General features: G+C 35.2%; 1 protein-coding gene across 6 annotated transcripts in view; it reads right to left on the bottom strand.

Annotated features, from left to right (window-relative positions):
• The window catches only part of LRBA (LPS responsive beige-like anchor protein), a 772,728-nt gene that overhangs the window by 412,083 nt on the left and 339,645 nt on the right, over positions 1-21,000 (bottom strand). For all 6 annotated transcript variants that reach the window (XM_017970205.4, XM_035294467.3, XM_008992610.5 and 3 more), the window contains one exon: positions 1,071-1,237. In XM_017970205.4, the coding sequence (XP_017825694.2) occupies positions 1,071-1,237 (167 nt within the window). The remainder of the gene's footprint in view (positions 1-1,070; positions 1,238-21,000) is intronic.

Below are 21,000 nucleotides of genomic sequence, written 5' to 3'. Positions count from 1 at the left end.
TCGTTCCTTTGGCCCTCAAGACGCTGACTTGCCTTTCTTCCTCTGAATATGAAAAATTAGGTACCCAGAAATATAATTCATTATATGTAAATATTCTTTGTAATAAACATCACATGACATATTTACTCTATATTAGTGAATAATTATTGAAGTTTACTTTTCTAAAAGTTAAAACTTTTTTCTTTATCCTGGAAAATTCCTAAAACTGGATTTTGATGTCCGATAGACACATAAGTTGATTAAAACTCAAATGGAAGCCAATTTCACTCCTACATAATATACAAGTAATTTACCATTTTTGTTTTTGTTGTCGTCTAGAAAAAGTTACACAAAAATGAGAAATTAAAATATAATGTTTTCTAATGGGGAAATAAAATTTTTTGTTGTTAACATTACTTAAAAGAGTCAACATATGCTTCTGAAATTTGTAGCATAAAATATTCCATGGAGGATAAATTTTATAATTTGTCCAAGTTCCTTAGTCTTGAAAAGCAATTTAATTATTTTGTTTCTAGAAAGCAGAATCAACAACAGCATGTCCTGTTTGGCTATTTTGAAAGAAGGTAGCTTTACTGAGTAAAATTTTAAAGGAGTCATTTAACCAAGTTTATCATCACAGTCCTGCAATTTGCAACATAAGAAAAAAAAACATTTTATATTTTCAAAATTATACTTTAAAAATACGGTTATTTAAAAAAAAAAACAATAAAAGAGGGCATAGTTTTTAAAAACAAAATGTTATACATGTATAAATTTGGCTATAAGTGTAGCTAGTAAGATAGTTTAAGATAGTTTAACTGCTTCCCTTAATAATTCATTTCAAAGGGAATAAATAGATAAAGCAAGTATTATTTTGGAAGTAGTTGAGGAAACTGAAATATCTACAAAGATCCATAATTGTACCAATACTGATTTTCTCCTTCCCTTTTACTTTAAATTCATGGAGATGATGAAATACAAAATTAAATTACTCTCTTCTTCATCTGGCTTTGATCATACCCAAAGCCATTTATCTAAACATAGGCCATCTACAAAAAATAAGTGGCCAAATCCTAAAGGTATCCTTTTACCTCATTGCAGAATTTCCCCAGGCTCCATGCTTGTCTGTGAGAATGTTGATAATTTTCTGGATTAGTTGAGTTGCTGTCACATGGTCACGATATTTTGCTGCTCTTATCAAATGATCACACATCTTCTCATCTTCTCGTTTGTCTGCAGAATACTGGGCACACAGTGACTTGGATAGAAAAAAAATTACAATAAAAAATATGAAAAAAGCTTTAAAATACATTATGAATAATCTTTACCCTAAGTCAAAACAGCCAAAAGTTTAAATCTACTTTCGTATTTCTCATTAACCTAACTGACTGAGATTTAGTGATCTGCTGTCTCAGTACAACATCCTACAATAATTTACTTCTCTGAAGTCAGTCAGGAGATACACTCAGAACTGGTAAACATTCAAGTAGAGACCTGAACAAGAAGAAGAGAAGACAGTCTTGTAAGAACCAGGGCCCCAGTATGAAAAACAGCATGAAGTGAAGTTGCAAAGGACTTGAGATATAGTGAATAAAGAGAATAATCGTAAGAAATTATTTTAAAAATGCAGGCCAGGACTACATCATTTGTATTAGGGTAGGGAGTTTAGATTGTATTAAAAGGTAATGGGATCCCAGTGGTAAGTTTGGCGAAGTGAAGTGATCAATTTACATATTAAAATGATTATCCAGCTGCTATTTAGAGAATGAATTGTAGTCAGACAAGAAAAGTGAAGTGGGCAGACAGTAATGAGGCCACTGCAGAGGAAAAGAGACAATAGCAGCTCACAATAGTAAACTGAGCTAGTTCTAAACACCTTTAGAACATCAAACAGTTTTGTCTTTGAAGTTCTAGCAAAATGTACCAAGAGCACTGGGATTGGCTGGGATCTTATTTAAAAGGCAGAGTCTCAGGTCCCACCCCAAATTTATTCAATTTGGTTTGAATTTTAATTCCCATGAGATTTATATACATTAAATTTTAATTTCCATGAGATGTATATACAAAAAAACCTTAGAATTACTTGTCAATAATCAGATACACTATAATTGCTAGTTTCCAAAATGCTTATTTCTTTTTATTTTGGAATTCAGATACTTGTGATGTCATGTTGGTGATGCTGTAGTTAAGGCTCTGTTTAAAATAAGTAAACAAAGATAGATGTAAATGTGGTCCTTTGTTCTATTCACAGTGTCTACTGGAGTCCTCCCCTTAACTTCAAAATGTAAGTTAACAAATACACACACACACACACACCCTCTGTTAGATAAGTAAAATACACCTGATATTGGAACAAACATCACTAGTTTACATATGGAAGATACAATGTGGATGCCTGCCTTTCCTACAGTGTACCAGTTTTGTTAGATTGCTGCCACACACTACTCCCACCACCACCCCAGCAAGCAACAAACAGGAGTCCTGACTGTCCTAAACTAATCAGGGTAATAATCACACACACACTGACAAACTGGATTAGGGAAAGGCACTTGATGAAACTGGTACAGTTAGGGCAAAGTTCAAGTTTTTGTTGGAGAGTTAGTTCTCTCCTTCCTCTCAGGGTATAAAAGCAGCAGCACACAACTCTAGGAGTGTTGGAAGCTTTCTGTACCATGATGGAAGCTGACCTGAAGATAAAGCCAAAATGAGAGCAGAACTATGAAAAGTGTAGAAAAATAGAACTCATTCCAGGTGAAATAATGAACTTCCAGATCAATCAAATTCTAAAGATTAGCCTACCTTCAGACTTCCTATGATGCTTTTTAAAAATTTTTATAAAAGCCAATAAACTCCTGCTCATTGTAAACCAGTAGAAAACTCCAAAAAAATTGATTTTATGTTCCTTACACCAAAAGCAAACCAAAAGGTATGGTGTATATGTACATGCATAAAGAATCAAATATCTTAGTCTGTGCAAAACACTATGATAGGGAGATGAAAAGCTGAATTTAATGAGGAAGGAATTTTAGAAGTTATTCTTGGGGGAAAATAAAGGAAACCTTTAAAGCAAAGGCAAGTCAGAAAAACATGAATCAATTTTAGGGAGGGACAAAGCAAGAGAGTTTGACCAAGTACAAAACACAGGTAGAAAGAGTAACAGACTGAAATAATTCCGAAATAAAGAATGAGTATAGAAAAAAGTCAGAAGAATCATAACCTATATGAATGACAAGATTGGGAAGGAAAACAAAAACCAGATTACATTATCACCCTTAATAATATATCCTGTCAGTCTTGATTAATTCACTCATTTACCTCTTTAGGTCTAAATCTCCTCATCTGCAAAATTAGGAGATTATATTAGATCTAAGATTGTGTCAATCTGTCAGTCAGAAGATTCTGGGCAACTTCTGTGAGGGTACTTGAGAGCACCTGAGTACAAATTCTGAGAGATGTACACTGGTAAAGGCAAACTATTTATTTAGTCTAACTAATAATGTGAAGAAAATAAATCCTACTGAGAGCTAGATTAATTGATGAGAAATTAAAAGCAAATTTCATATACTATATTTTTTAAAAAGATTAACCCAAGCAAACCACAGAAGAGTTCAGTCTGTCAAAAACATATATGAAAGAGCAGTAGTTTAAGTGAAGATAACTAGAAAATTACTTCATTGTAACAAAAATGTTAACTGCTTTACCATATTTTTATATATTCACTGAAGAACTGAGAAGCATTCTATAGGTTATTTCGTATGTAGCCCAACCATAAACTAAAACAAATAGTACAAAATGAAAGACATTTACAGAACTGTAAACTTTCAGCATTCTCTACTATGTCCATATCTGCCCTTGTCTAACTCTACCTAAGAGGAAATTCAAATCTACTGGTGAGATTTGGAAAATCATTGGTTTCTAAAATGCTATGACATACCACATACCTTCATATTAAACACTATTAAGAGTACCCCAAAATACATTATTAAAAAGCCTATCATTTTGATCTCTTATTAATATTATAATAATTTAACATCAAATCATATTTTGTAAACATTTGATAAGCTATTGAAGTATGCCCAAAAAGGCATAATTCTAAAAAGAAGGGCTCAAGGTAAGCTAAACGGTAAAATGGTTTAAAATGTTCTTTAATGGATCCTTCTTTACAATTTGAACAGCAACTTTTCATATCTGACATAAAATCTATAGATATAAATCACATTAAAGGGCTATTCTTTCCTGATTATCAATCTCTGTCTCTTTGTGGAACATTAGGGTCACATCTGACCTAAACAAATGATAAAACCAAAAAAGAATGTTTCGTATAGATAATAATGAACTTGTAACTATTTTTTTAATGTTTTATAATTTAATTTGACGATGTTCTTATTTAAAAAACAATAATAAATTCTGTGTATGATATATCATTCAAAGTCAAGTAGAGTTAAGAAATATTTACTTTAGGATCAAATACATATTACTTATTTGTAGTACACATATTTGTGTATGTATGTGTACCTGTATTTAAAGCTTGAGTGGAGGTATAAGAGACCTTAACAAAAATTGCTATTTATCAGTAACATAAACAGTCAGATCTAAACCTTTTATTCAACTTTATTTTAGGCAGATTTTTTATGTTTTATATCAACTTCTCTGTTTTCCTATTCCAAGCTATATAAACTAGATAATATAACAACACAACATGGCCACAAAATATTTGAGTCTAAAAAGAAAATATAAGCATTTTGAGAACAATTCAATTGTACTTGATTATTGCTAAAGAAACCTAAGATGTATAACCCTAGAATGAAGAAACTCAATATAGAAGTTGAGAAAACTCCTTAGGAGAAATTTAGTCACTCGCAGTAAAAAGGCCAAGTGACCATTTTAGCCCTTTAAATGTAAATGAATAGAAACAATATTTAATCTTTCCTTCCAGATGTCATGGCTGTACCTAATTTTACTATTCGTCCTTTGCATGAAAGTAAGAGAGGACACAAACAAATGGAAAAACATTCCATGCTCAGGGATAGAAAGAATCAATATCATGAAAATGGCCATACTGTCAAAAGTAATTTACAGATGCAATGCTATTCCCATCAAGCTACCATTGACTTTCTTCACAGAATTAGAAAAAACTACTTTAAATATCATCTGAAACCAAAAAAGAGCCTGTATAGCCAAGACAATCCCGAGCAAAAAGAACAAACCTGGAGGCATTATGCTACCTGAGCTCAAACTATACTACTACAAGGCTACAGTAACCGAAACAGCATGATACTGGTAGCAAAACAGATATATAGATGAATGGAACAGAACAGAGGCCTCAGAAATAACACCATACATCTACAACCATCTGATCTTTGACAAACCTGACAAAAACAAGCAATGGGGAAAGGATTCCCGATTTAATAAATGGTGTTGGGAAAATCGGCTAGAGATATGCAGAAAACTGAAACTGGACCCCTTCCTTACACATTACACAAAAATTAACTCAAGATAGATTAAAGATTTAAACATAAGACCTAAAACCATAAAAACCCTAGAAGAAAACCTACCCAATACCATTCAAGACATAGGTATGGGCAAAGACTTCATAGTGACTAAAGCACCAAAAGCAACTGCAAAGAAAGCCAAAATTGACAAATGAAATCTAATTAAACTAAAGAGCTTCTGCACAGCAAAAGAAACTACCATCAGAGTGAACAGGCAACCTAAAGAACGGGAAAAAATTTTTGCAATCTATCCATCTGACAAAGGGCTACTATCCAGAATCTACAAGAAACTTAAACAAATTTACAAGAAAAAAACAACCCCATCAAAAAGTGGGCAAAGGATATGAACACTTTTCAAAAGAAGACATTTATGCAGCCAACAAACATATGAAAAAATGCTCATCATCACTGGTCATTAGAGAAATGCAAATAAAAACCACAGTGAGATACATTGCACGTCAGTTAGAATGGCAATCATTAAAAAGTCAGGAGACAACAGATGCTAGAGAGGATGTGGAGAAATAAGAATGCTTTTACACTGTTGGTGGGAGTGTAAATTAGTTCAGCCATTGTGGAAGATACTGTGGTGATTCCTCAAGGATCTAGAACTAGAAATATCATTTGACCCAGCAATCCCGTTACTGGATATATACCTAAAGGATTATGAATCATTCTACTATAAAGACATGTGCACATGTATATTTATTGCAGACCTATTAGCAAAGATGTGGAACCAACCCAAATGCCCATCAGTGTTAGACTAGATAAAGAAAATGTGGCACATATACACCATGAAATACTATGCAGCCATAAAAAAAGAATAAGTTCATTCATATCTTTTGCAGGGACATAGATGACGCTGGAAACCATCATTCTCAGCAAACTAACACAGGAATAAAAAACCAAACACTGCATGTTCTCATTCATAAGTGGGAGTTCAACAATGAGAACATACGGGCACAGGGAGGAGCACATCACACACTAGGGCCTGTTGGAGGCTGGAGGAGAAGGGGAGGGATAGCATTAGGAGAAATACCTAATGTAGATGACAGGGTGATGGGTACAACCAATCACCAAGGCACATGTATACCTAGGTAACAAACCTGCACATTCTCCACATGTATCCCAGAACTTAAAGTATAATAAATAAATAAATAAATAAATAATTTTAAAGTCCCAAAAGATTAAAAAAAATAGAAATGGAAAATGTTAATAGACATATTCTCTATTAAAGAAATTGAATTCAACTAAAACTTTACCACAAAGAAATCTCAGGCCCACATGGTTATATCAGTGAATTCCACCAAACATTTAAGACAAAATAATACCGAGTCTGGGCATAATGGCTCAGGCCTGTAATGGCTCACACTTAGGGAGGCTGTGACAGGAGGATCACTTGAGCATAGGAGTTGGAAACCAGCCTGGGCAACATGGGGAAACCCCACGGCCGAAAAAATACAAAAATTAGCCAGGTGGCATGTACTTGTAGGCCCAGCTAGTTGGGAGGCTGAGGTGGGAGGATGGCTTGAGCACAGGAGGCAGAGGTTGAAACAAGCCAAGATCGTACCACTGAACTCCAGCCTGGGTGAGAGACCCAGGCTTTGTCTCCAAAAATTTACAATAGCATGAAAAATATGAAATACTTAGCTATATTGTAAAATGTATACAGATCTATAAAAAATAAAACATTAAGATAAATTAAGAAACTAAATAAATGAATATACAATTTATATATACAAAATATACAGTTTATAAATTTAAAGATTCAATATTTAAAAAATTGATTTTATATATTTAACACAATCTTAATAAAAAAAATTCTAGCAATTTTTATAAATACTGAAAAGCTGATTCTAAAACATATATAAAAATAGAAGGTAGGCCAGACACAGTGGCTCACATGTATAATCCCAGCACTTTGGGAGGTGGAGGTGGGTGGATCACGAGGTCAGGCGATCAAGACCATCCTGATCGACATGATGAAACCCCATTTCTACTAAAAATACAAAAAAAATTAACTGGGCATGGTGGCATATCCCTATCATCCCAACTACTCAGGAGGCTGAGGCAGGAGAATCGCTTGAACCAGGGAGTAGGAGGTTGCAGTGAGCCGAGATCACACCACTGCACTCCAGCCTGGCAACAGAGTGTGATTCTCTAAGAAAGAAAAAACAAAACAGAAGATAATAATAGCAAAACAGCTTTAGAAAACAAAGTTGTGCTGGGCACAGTGGCTCAGGCCTGTAATGAGGCGTGATCATGAGGTCAAGAGTTCAATACCAGCCTGGTAAACACAGTGAAACCCTGTCTCTGCTAAGCAAGCCAAGAAAAATTAGCTGGGTGTTGTGGCAGGCACCAGTAATCCCAGCTACTCGGGAGGCTGAGGCAAGAGAATTGCTTGAACCCAGGAGGTGAAGGTTGCAATGAGCCAAGGGCACACCACTACACTCCAGCCTGGGCGACACAGCAAAATTCCATCTCAGAAAAAGAAAAAAAAGAAAGAAAGAAAGAAAGAAAATGAAAACAGAGTTGTAAGACTTTACACCCTTCCAGCCATACTATAACTATAAAACTAGAAATAAAGTGCACTGGTTATTAGATGCAGAAAGAGACGACAAAATGAAGAAACAACTGGTACTGAAACACCTGGCTATTTACATAAGGGGAAAAAAAAAAGCGTAATCTTTTCTTTCACCTAATAACATAAAAAAATATTTAATTCAAACTAGATCAAAGATATAAATCTAAAAGCTAAAACTATAACATTTCCAAAACACAACAGCAGAAATTTTTTTACAACTTTGGGATAGGCAGTGTTCTTTGAATGGACAGCATAACAGAAAGCATGGAAGAAAATCACAAGAACTTAAAAACTGACAAAATTAACTTTCAAAATTTAAAACACCTGCTCTTTAAAAGAACCATTTATAAAATGAAAGGTAAGCCACACATTTAACATACATATACTTGATAAATGAATTCTTTATAGAATGTAGACAACCTAATTAAAAATCATGAGCAGAGGATTCAAACAGGCATTTCACAAAAAATACACAAATGGCTAATAAGCACATGAGAAGATGCCTAGTCAGTAGAGAAATGCAAATAAAAATCATAATAAGCTGTCACTAAACACCCATTAGACAGGGTGAAATTTAAAAGAGCTACAATACCAAGCACTGATGAGGGCATGAAACAACTGGAACTCTCATACCTGCCTTGCTGGTTGAACTGTAAAGCCATCAACTACTTTTGAAAATAGTTTGTCAATTTCTTGTCAGCTTAAACATACACATACAATAGCATATAGCAATTCCACTCCTAGGTATTTCCTCAAAAGGAATAAGAACATATTTCTACAAAAATAACTTGCATGAAAATGCCCCTAGTACATTTAGTCATAAAAACCAAACACTGAAAACAACCCAATATCGGCCTATAGCTGAATGGATAAACAAAATAATTCAACTTAAGAATAATAATAAAAAACAATGTAAAAAAATAGCAAAAAGTTGACACTGAGCAAAATAATCTAGACTACCCGCTGTTTGATTTCATTAATATAAAATTTTATAGCAGATAAAACTATCTATACTAACAGAAATCAGATCACTGGTTGCCTGGGATTGGATATGAGTACATGGAGTGGAACTGACCACAGTGGATCACAAGGGAATTCTCTAGGCTGACAGAAATTTCCTATATCTTGATTGTAATGGTGACAGAGGTATAAACCTTTATCAAAATTCCTCCAACAGTGTACTTAAAATTTTATTACATACAAACTATACTTCAATAAAATTTATTTAAGAAGCTTTTGTTTGTTTATTTTTCAGACAGGACTTCACTCTATTGCCTAGGCTGGAGTGCAGTGGCAGGATCTTGGCTCACTGCAACCTCAATCTCTTGGGTTCAAGCAATCTTTCCCCCTCAATCCCCTAAGTACCTGGGACTAGAGGCATACATCACCAAGCCCATGTAATTTTTTCTATTTATTGTAGAGATGAGGTCTCACTATGCTGACCAAGCTAGTCTTGAACTCCTGAGTGCAAGCAATCTACTCACCTCGGCCTCTCAAAGTGTTAGGATTACAGGCATGAGCCACCACACCCAGCAAGAAGTTTTTAAAAACTGAATAGACAAGGCATAGACAGAGAAAGCAGTTAAAATACTCATACCAAAAAATAAGCTCTTATATAGCAAATAGGTAAATATCTTCTACAAATCAATGAAGAAGAGACAGATAACCAATAAGAAACTGGGTAAGAGAGCAACACGTAGTTCACAATAGTAAAAAAAAAATAATAATATATAATAAGCAGTAGAAAAAATAGATTCAATTCTTTTTTTTTTTCTTTTTTGAGATGGAGTTTTGCTCTTTGTTTCCCAGGCTGGAGTGCAGTTGTGTGATCTCGGCTTACTGCAACCTCCACCTCCTGGGTTCAGGAGATTCTCCTGTCTCAGCCTCCCAAGTAGCTGGAATTACAGGCCATCAAGCCTTTTTGTATTTTTAGTAGAGACAGGGTTTCACCATGTTGGCCAGGCTGGCCTCTAACTCCTGACCTCAGGTGATCTTCCCAACTCGGCCTCCCAAAGTGCTGGGATTACAGACATGAACCATCATGCTGGCCAACTCAATTCTTTTAAAAATTCAAAATAAAAATACAACTACCAGAATGCCAATATAAAAATCACCAGTCAATTGTTAATGAGAATGCTGACCAACAAGAACAACTCTACACTGAAGCAGAGTTTTGTGAGATAGTGTGGCAGTATTTATTAAAAGTGAAAATATGAACATTTTATAATCAAGTAGTTCTACCCTACAGAAATGCATGACAATGTGCACCAAACATATAAAATGTTCACAGTGCATTATTCAAAATAGCTAAACACTAAAAACAACCCAACAAAAGAGATTATTTAAGAACTAATGTACAAATTCGTAGTAGCTAAACATTGGAAATAATCCAATTGCCTATCAACAGTACAAAGAGATAATGAACAGCTAGCAGTCTCTATATAATGGAATACTATGTAGTAATGAAAATGGAATTGAAAACTCTTAGAAAATAATTAAATTTTGGAAACATAATGTTGAAATCAAAATTCCAGATTAAAATACATATTTTATAATTCCATTTATATAAGGGTCAAAAATTAGGCAAGAAATTATAGTGCTAAAAGAACATACTTAAGTTTTGAAAGAAAAAACAAAAACAAATATCAATCATAGGATTCAGAACAGTGGTTACCTTAACAGAGGAGAAAGAGGTTGTGATTAGAAGGCTAGAAGACTACTCACAAACTGTTTGTTTCAGTATCACAGAAAAATTAATAATGTTAAATATACACTATTTCTAAAGTTAGGTTTGGTTTTATTTTGTTTTGTCCTGAGACTGAGTCCCGCCCTGTCACCAGGCTAGAGTGCAGTGGTGCAATCTCAGTTCACTGCAACCTCCACCCCCTAGGTTCAAGAGATTCTTCTGCCTCAGCCTCCTGAATCACTGGGCCTACAGGTGTGTGCCACCTCACCCAGCTAATTTTTGTATTTTTAGTAGAGATGGGGTTTCACCATGTTGGCCAGGATGGTCTCGATCTCCTGACCTCATGATCCGCCCACCTTGGCCTCGCAAAGTGCTGGGATTATAGGTGTGAGCCACCGTGCCCAGCCCAGAGTAATATATTTTTTAAGAAATAGGTTGTAAAAAGCAAATTTTTATTAAGTTTGCAATTAAGTTCTCATTAAGTTTTAAAATAAAAATAAATTACAAATAATTTAATGCTTAAATAAACCATTTTCCTAAGTTAATAATGTTTAATGTTAATTAAACAGTTTATGTATGTTGGTCTCACAAGTTTTCTATTTAAAACCTCTCTTAAAGACATTTAAAATAAACATATACTTGCTTTTAAAAACAAAGAATAACGACATAAAAAAAAAAGTCTCTCTTCTACTTGCTCCCTGTTTGGTCAGTTGCTTTCTACAGAGGCAGTCACTGTTTAGAGTAAGATGTGACTCTTATATAATAGAATCAAACTGTATATCATTCGATGTCAGGACCTTCTTTCTTTTACATGGCTACAAAAAGATTATTACATTTTTAGTTAACCAAGCATTGCTTCTGCTAAACACATTTAAGTGTAGTACTTTACCTCTCAATTTGCCTCAAAATATTTATACTGTACTTACACTATAAATTATCTGTCTCACTGAAAATAATTTAAAATTGAAATCACCTCAGGGACAATAAGCGAAGAAGTTTCTCAGTATTCACTTTTGGAAGTCTTTGTACTTGATCCCTTACCTTAGATTTAAAGTGTGATCTTTTAAAAAAAAGAAAAGAAAAGAAAAGAAAGCTATTTATAGAAACCTCAGAAAGACTCATCGAAAGGACAGAAAAATGAAAGCTTAAAAATCTCAACAGCAAACAAAAGTCAACCAATGACAATGTATGACAGCCACCTTTAATTCTGAAGTGATTTCTCTGTCATGCAACGACTCAAACTATTGATTTCTCTCAGCATGAAAAAGCCTAAGCCAATGAAACAGATAGAGCAGCATCTCCTTCCTCCCTCCCACCCCGCACCCTCATAACAGCATTCAAGGTTAAAACAGGCAGAACACTTATCAAAGTATCTCTAGCATTTCTTCTTGTTTTAATAGACTGAATAAAACATGCTGGGTTCTTATCTTTACCAACTATAGTCCTCAGACAATATTTTTAAATAATTTCAAAATTAATATACATTCTTCTTTTCTTTTGCTTTACACTTCCGGTAATAAACTTGTTTCAAAATGCTTTTATATTTTTTTCTGAGAACTGTGAAGAGAAGTATATATAATATTTGTAAAAACAAGCTACCACTAAGAAGACTTGCGTGTCAAATCCACCCATAATATTTTGTCTTCATTATTTCTTTAGAGTACATATTAACAATAAAACCCACAAGTACCTAAGCATCTTCCAAAAAGACAAGGTGAATCCTTCAACAATTCAAACATACATCATTCATCTGTTTGGAAAATAAAGTAAAATGTGACTGGTATCTGTGTTCAAAAAAATTATAATATAAAATGTAAGCAAAGGATAAAATCGAAATCAAGTAATTATATTTTATAATTATAATATGAGACAAAAATAAGAGTCAGCTCTCTGTATCCTCAGGTTCTACAACCACAGATTCGACCAAATTTATTGTTTTATTTTGTTTTAGAGTCAAGGTTTCACATATCACCCAGGCTGGAATGCAGTGACATAACAACTCACTGCAGCCTCAATCTCCCAGGTTCGCACAATGCCCCCACATCAGCCTCATGAGTAACTGGTACTACATGCACACATCGCTATGCCCAGCTAATATTTTTCTGTAGTGACAGGGTCTCTCAATGTTGGCCAGGCTAGTCTGAAACTCCTGGCCTCAAGTGATCCTCCTGCCTCAGTCTCCCAAAGTGCTGGGATTGTAAGTGTGAGTCACTGCACAAGGCCTTGACCAATTTTTGATCTGCATTAGTCCTGGAACTAATTCCCCATGGATCCAGAGGGATGGCTGTATACCTTCACAAAATATTATATATAAATGGTTACACAGAGAGGCAAAATTAAGAAGCTTTAATTTCTTAAACTTTACTTTTTGCTAATGTGCAAAAGAGTTAGATGATCTTAAGCAAATCCTATCACTTTTTAACTCTACCTAACCAATGGATTTTTTTAAAGCATAAAAAACTAGGGTCTTTTAGTTATATTAACAAGATTTCCTACTTACGAGTAAATATATTTACTACTACAAATAGGTAAATCTTACACTTACAAGGCTGGACATAGTGGCTCACACCTGTAATCCCAGCACTTCAAGAGGCTGAGGTGAGCAGATTTCTTGAGGCCAGGAGTGCAAGACCAGCCTGGGCAACATGGCAAACTCCTATCTCAAAAAATGCAAAACTCAGCTGGGTGTTGTGGCATGCACCTGTAGTCCCAGCTACTTGGGAGAATGAGGTGGGAGGACTGCTTGAACCCAGGAGGTTAGGCTACAGTTAGCCATAATTGGGCCACTGCACTTCAGCCTGTGTCACAGAGTGAGACTCTGTCTCAAAAACCAAAAAGAAAAAAAAATGCAAATAAAAGTAGTTGAAGAACAGCATGAAAGCCAGAAAGAGAAAAGCAATTATGTATAAAAATCATAATAATGTAGTTCAGAGCACCAACTCTAGAGCTAGATGACTTGAGTTTTAACCCTTGGCTTTGACACATTCATGCTTAAACAAAGTTATCTGAAACCCTGTGCCTCAGTTTCCTCACATAAAAAAGGAGATGATGTGGTATGTTTTTCAGTAGGATCAAGAATAGACATAAAACAATTAGAACATTGTCAGTCATATAACAGTAACACTTAACATTTATTGTAGGCTTAATTGTGATGTAATCAAAATACATAACAAATAGTCTGTCTTTCAGCATCTCAGAGTAGTTTAGTAAAATAAATGCGATATGAGATAGAAATAAACAAGTGATAACTGCTCAAAGAGTTATATACAGTATATTTGGAAAGAGAGAAAAGGGGAACTATTAAGAATCAGGGAGAGGCTGGGCACAGTGGCTCATGTCTGTAATCCCAGCACTTTGGGAAGCTGAGGCAGGCAAATGAATAGCTGGCACTCAGGAGTTTAAGACCAGACTGGGCAACATGGCAAAGCCCCATCTTTAATAAAAAATAAAAATAAAAAATAAAAAAAATTAGCTGCACATGGTGGCATGTATCTGTAGTCCCACTTACTTGGGAAGCTGGGGGCGGGGAGGATTGCTTGAGCCCAGGAGGTCGAGGCTGCAGTGAGCCAAGATTGTGCCACACACTCCAGCCTGGGTGACAGAAGAGACCTTGACTCAAAAAAGTTAAAAAAAAAAAAACGCAAGGAGAGTTTCACAGAGGAATTAAAGGCTAAGTGCCTGTTCACCAGGAAGAAAGGGACAGAAAAAATAAAATATAGCAAATAAAAGAGGACAAAAAAGAGAACAAGCTTAAATACATGCATTTTTTTTAAAAGCAAAGACAGGAATAATAGAACGAGACATGCAATAAAGAGGCTTCTCTTTTTAAATATCCTGATACATGTTTATATTTTCCTTGGGTAGCTAACATATTTCCTACCCATTCCCTTCATAAAAGAATTATTCCTTGAAGGTTTACATAAATCATTTAACACATAAAATATTAACTGGATTTGTATTTCCCAGCTGAGGATTGTTATAATGCTATAATTTCTTTAATTCACATTCAAATGTATTGCCAACACAGATCATTTCATAACAACACACCTGACTATTAACTGGGTTCTAAGTACCATTTCTCAAACTACCTGTAGTGAAGGGCCAGTTTTTGTTTTTTTATACCTTTTAAATACATTGAGGACTGATGTCTTTGATGACACTGACAGAATTCAAGCTATAAAATGTTTTAAATACTCAATTTCTGTACTCAGCTCTTTATGGATTACCAACAAGTAATTTGGTCAGCAGACCACACTTAAAACAGCACTACTGGCCAGGCATGGTAGCTCACGCCTGAAATCCCAGCACTTTAGGAGGTCAAGGCAGTAGATCATGAGGTCAGGAGACAGAGACCAACCTGGCCAACACAGTGAAACCCCGTCTCTACTAAAAATACAAAAATTAGCCAGGTGTGGTGGTGGGTGCCTGTAGTCCCAGCTACTCTACTCAGGAGGCTGAGGCAGGAGAATTGTTTGAACTTGGGAGGCAGAGGTTGCAGTGAGCCAAGATCACATCACTGGGCAACAGAGCAAGACTCTGTCTCACAGACACACACACACACACACACACACACACACACAGCATTAGTGTAAAAAGATAAATAGAAAGAAACGATTTTTATCAATTCAAGTACTGCCATTTTGCTTTGTATGGTAAAATACTTGATCTTATATCCAGTGCTTTACTTTGTATTAATAAACCGTAAACAACAATAGCCAATATTCTAACTTCACATGAGAGAACTCTAAATTATAAACAAATGCTGAATAAAATACACTGTAAAGATTTTTAATTAGCTTAGTTTCTTATTGATCTTTATTTTAAAATCCATTAAGAAAAGGAAGGCTTTACAGTAGTACATGATCTGGTTGATGGTTAAGATAACCAGGAGATACCATAAACTGAAAGCTTGAGTAGAAGCTCGATACATCTCTGAGGGATATTTAGACCTTTTTTTTAGAAGATATTTTCAATAGCATTAAGAGGTCTGGTTTTCAAAATATATATTATAAGAGTATACTGAGAAGACAATGAAAAAACACTCTTCCAGTTTGGATTTAATTTGACCAACAATGTCTGCAGGTATAACAACAATTTTACCGAAATATAAACCCTTTGCCTTTTCTAGCTTGCAAGCTTTAATAGTATATAGTAATAGTAAACATCTAAGTAAAATAGCTGCTTTTTTAACCTGGTGCAGCATCACTTACCAATTTGCAAACTCATCAATTCACTTTTAGGTGGTCTTCCTTTATCCCACCAGTGATAGGTCATTTTGTTTCACAAACAGCTCAAAAATTACTTCTTATTATATGTTATGTATATACATGTGCCTTATCTGGTGAGAATATGATGTTCAAAAGATACCTAAAGAAGAGTAACAGCAGAAAATATTGAGGCCCTTCTCTTAACCTGGCCATTTTCAAAAAGCTGAAGTTGAGAATAAGACAAGGTAAAACACATCATGGAAGAATCTCTAAAAACAGTGTATTCCAGACTAAATACACAAGACTTTAGATACGAAAACTCAAAAATATTATTATTGCCTAGTCCAGGTCTGTAGAAGTCAGAACATATATGATGAATTGGGGTTAGAGTTTCCTTAAAAAATTTGATGGTACCATGGTCAATCAACCTGAGGCAAGACAAAAAGGGTAACATTGGACTGAGGAAAAACCAAGGTTCTTCTCCAAGAGTGGAAGCAGGTGAGCCTCAACTCTAGAAGCAGTCTGGTCAAAACAGTTCTCATTGTGGGGAAGCTGAACTAGCCTCTGTAACATGCCAACGGGAGAAGGCCTGGGGAGAGAGGGTCAAGAGAAAACTGCCTGTTCAAGAGCATGGCCTACGAAGCCTAGGAGATGCAATATCTAGTACTGCTTTGTTTTTCTCTTCTGTATTGTGATGTCCTTCTACCTTCTATCATTGCAAGGCCCACAAAAGAGAAAAGGAGAACTTTATGTCCATGCTTTGGACAACAGGATAAAGAAAAACAGCTACTGCCTGGAAAAGTTGCTTGTAAGATGGGAAGAGGTATCCTCCATAGCTCTGACACTATGCTATCCAGCAGCAGTGTGGATAGGAACCTGATGGAGTCCTAGATACACTGGGATCTAGGGATAAGAGACCTAGATATACTGGCACATGTAAGCATTCCATTCCCAGAGATTATTTAGAAGAAAAAAATAGCTGTTATTGAACACTTCATATGGATTCAGACCAATAGCTACATTAGATTTATCAAGTCCCATTTATTCCTCATAACATAGGTACAGGTAAACATCATTATTATCCTGATGTAAAGGTGTGGCAGTGGTGTCTTACTTCACATGGTTTAGTGAATGACAATAAAGATTAGTAAACAATTTTATCCGACGAGGTAGTCAGAGCTAAGGTAAACTGCAGCAGAGTAATCATGTGGTCTCTCATTGGTTGGGTATTCAAACTATAGCAATTTGGATATTAAAAAGAACTGGAATGCTTGTCAGTTGGTTCTACTAGTACAGGTTGAGTTTCCCTTATCCAAAAATCCAAAATTCAAAATGCTCCAAAATCTGAAGCTTTTTGAGCACCAACATGACCCTCAAAGAAAATGTTCATTGAAGCATTCTGGATTTCCAGGTTTTCAAACTAGAGCTATTCAACCAGTAAATATAATACAAATATTCCAAAATCTTAAAAAACTAAAATCTGGGGGCTGGGAGCAGCGGCTCACGCCTGTAATCCCAGCACTTTGGGAGGCCGAGATGGGTGGATCACGAGGTCAAGAGATTGAGACCATCCTGGTCAACATGGTGAAACCCTGTCTCTACTTAAAAAGATACAAAAAATTAGCTGGGCGTGGTGGCACGTGCCTGTAATCCCAGCTACTCAGGAAGCTGAGGCAGGAGAATTGCCTGAACCCAGGAGGCAGAGGTTGCGGTGAGCCGAGATCACGCCAATGCACTCCAGCCTGGGTAACAAGAGCAAAACTCCGTCTCAAAAAAAAAAAAAAAAAAAAAAAAAAAAAACTAAAATCTGAAACACTTCTGTTCCCAAGCATTCTGGATAAGGGATACTCAACCTGCATTTTCTCTCTCATAGTTATCGATACTGTTTTTATCTAAGGTGAAGAAAATAACAATGATAGAAAACAGAAAAGCTACAATTTATATTTGCATATACAGTTATGCATGGCTTAACAACGGGGATAAACACCATAGATTGTATATAGCCTAGAAGCCATACAAATATATATAGCTGTTATTGTATTAAATATTGTAAGCAATTATACCACAAAGGTAACTATTTGTATACCTAAACATAGAAAAGGTATGGTAAAAAATGGGTGTAAAACAAAACCAAAAAAATGGTATAGGCCACTTAACATGAATGGAGTTTGCAGGACTGGAAGTAGCATTGGGTGAGTCACTGAGCAAGTGGGGAATGAATGAGAAGGTCTAGAATATTATCGCACACTACTGTAGACTTTATAAACCCTGCACACTTAGGTTATGCTAAGTTAATTAAAAATTATTTTCTTCAATAATAAATTATCCTTGCTTACTACAACATTTTTACTCTATAATTTTTTAAACTTTTTGACTGTTTTGTAATAACATATCTTAAAATGCACACTGTACAGCTCTGACAAAATATTTCTTTTCTTTATATCCTTATAACTATTTTTTTTGCTCTGGCAAGACAGAGGCTGGAATGTAGTGGCACAATCACAGCTAATTACAGCCTCGACTTCCTGGCTCAAGTGATTCTCCCACTTCAGCTTCCTACGTAGCTGGAACTACAGGGGTGTACCGCTAGGCCCCGGGCTAACTTTTTTATTTTTTGTAGGGAAAAGGTCTCCCTATGTTGCCCAAGCTGGTCTCAAACTCCTGGACTCAAGCAATCCTCCTACCTTTACCAAAGTGCTGGAATTACACTGTGCCTGGCCTATAAACTTTATTCTATTTTTTAATTTTATTTTTCTAATTTTTAAATTTTGTTAAAAAGTGAGACACATTAGGCTAGACCTACCCAGGGTCAAGATAATCAATATCACTGCCTTCCACGTCCACATCTTGTCTCACTGGAGGGTCTCTGGGGCAGTAACATGCAAAGAGCTGTCATCTCCTATGATGACAATGCCTTCTTCTGGAACACCTTTTAAAAGATGGGCCTGAGGGTGTTCTACAGTTAACTTTTTCAAAATAAGTAAAAGGAATTACACTCTGAAATAAGTATAGTACAGTAAATACATAAACCAGATACATAGTCATTTAGTATCATATAATTGTGCTGTACTTTCATACGAAAGGAAGCACAGTAGGTTTGCTTCCACCAGCCTTACCACAAACAGGTAATGAGTTACACTATGACATTACAATAACTACAGTGTCAATAGGCAATAGGAGTTTTCAGCTCCATTAAAATCTCATGGGACCACCATTGTATACATGGTGCATCATTTACCAAAACATTGTTATGTGGTGAATGACTGTGTATAAATAAAGCAAATATTGTCAAGCTTAGCATTTCATAGTTCCTGCCCTATAGATGGAGAAATATAAATTAAGACATTAACTAAAATGTCCAAAACCCCCATGGTAGTGGATATCAATACTAGGATGAGAACTGACATTCTAATACTTTGCTATGAGGCTATGCCGACTTGAAATATATCAATCCACCATCTCTTCACTAAATGACAAAAGTGATAAACACAAAGCATACATCAGGGGAGGAATGTGGGAAGGCAAAGGGGTACATTAATCACTGAGGTAGAACCATCCTGGGCAAAAGAGTGGTATTCTTAGTTTCTAAAAAGTTATCCTTGATTTTGAGCATCCATCTTCTTACTGAGGGTTTTTAAGATGAGATGGCCAACTAGAAACAGAAAACTATAGGAAAAAAATTAGGAGAAAATCAAGCAGGAGAATAAAGAAGAAAAGGCAAATAGGAAAGCATAAACAGCAGGTTCCCATAAAATTACTTTTGCACTATTTCCTAGTTATGAGTTTATTTTAAAAGCTAGTAAGAAAAAATAGTATTATAAGATTTCATTTGCACTGTATTTTAACCACACTAACGAGAAACAAAATGGGGAATTCAATTCAGTAATGAGAAAAAAGAGAAGATGGACTAAGGTGTGAAAAAACTTTGTCATTCAACTAATCTTTACACAGCTCAAGACATTTTGCACTTTACCAATTTCAAATGCACATAGGAAAAAACCTACAAAGTTGGTAGAAAAGAGCAAGGTAAAGAGAAATAATATATATTCAAGGTTTAGTTTCAATCATCAACAAAAGTGGATGAAAAGGAAATACCAAGATAACTACATAGGTGAGACTCCAAGTAACTAATACTATTTTACTACCTATGTTTTAGAATAAAAATATTATAAGCTCCAGATTTGGGACTAAAGACCTTTAAGGAACCTTATATTATTACAAAGAAATTAAGTATCCTATCCAACATAGTTAATTACTGGTAGAACGAAGCCTAAATCCTAGTTCTTATAAATCCCAAATCTGTGCTTTCTATATCGTATACTACAGACTGCAAACAATATTACAACTTACGTGTAATTAAATATTTTAAATTCATGATCTTAAGTCTCATAAAAGCTACAAAATAAAGATTGCTTTAGCAAAAGCGAAAGTAGATTGTAGGATATTTAGAAGGTTTTTACTCATAATAACGAAAAGCAACTTTTAACCCTCAAAAATATTCAAGTATTATATAAGGTCCATATTTGAACCATCAAATTATAATTTCAGAAATAATTTTCATAGAGATTTAAATTCCGACAGGGCATGGTGGCTCCCACCCACAATCCCAACACTTTGGGAGGCCAAGGTGGGTAGATAACCTGATGTCAGAAGTTCAGGAGCAGCCTGGCCAACATGGTGAAGCTGTCTCTACTAGAAATAAAAAATTTAGCCAAGCACAGTAGTGGGCACCTGTATTACTAGCTACTCAGGAGGCTGAAGCATAAGAATCACTTAGACCCGAGACATGGAGATTGCAATGAGCCAAGCTTGCACTACTGCACACCAACCTGGGTGACAGAGCAAGACTCTGTCTCAAAAAAAAAAAAAGTATTTGCCTTTATACATCATTAAATGCTCATTAAGAAAAACAGTGACAATCCAGTAAGCAATGCTAGGGAACATAATGATTACTACTTTTCTTACTTGCTGTCTCTACTAGGATATAAACAGAAGGTAATTTTTAACAAAACATTATCTTAATATTAAAGAATATAGCCTCTCACGTAAAAAAAC

Source organism: Callithrix jacchus, chromosome 3 (assembly GCF_049354715.1).
Source record: "Callithrix jacchus isolate 240 chromosome 3, calJac240_pri, whole genome shotgun sequence".
Lineage (NCBI taxonomy): Eukaryota > Metazoa > Chordata > Mammalia > Primates > Cebidae > Callithrix > Callithrix jacchus.
Note: the sequence above shows the minus strand (reverse complement) of the source record. Positions and strands in the feature narration are given on the sequence as shown.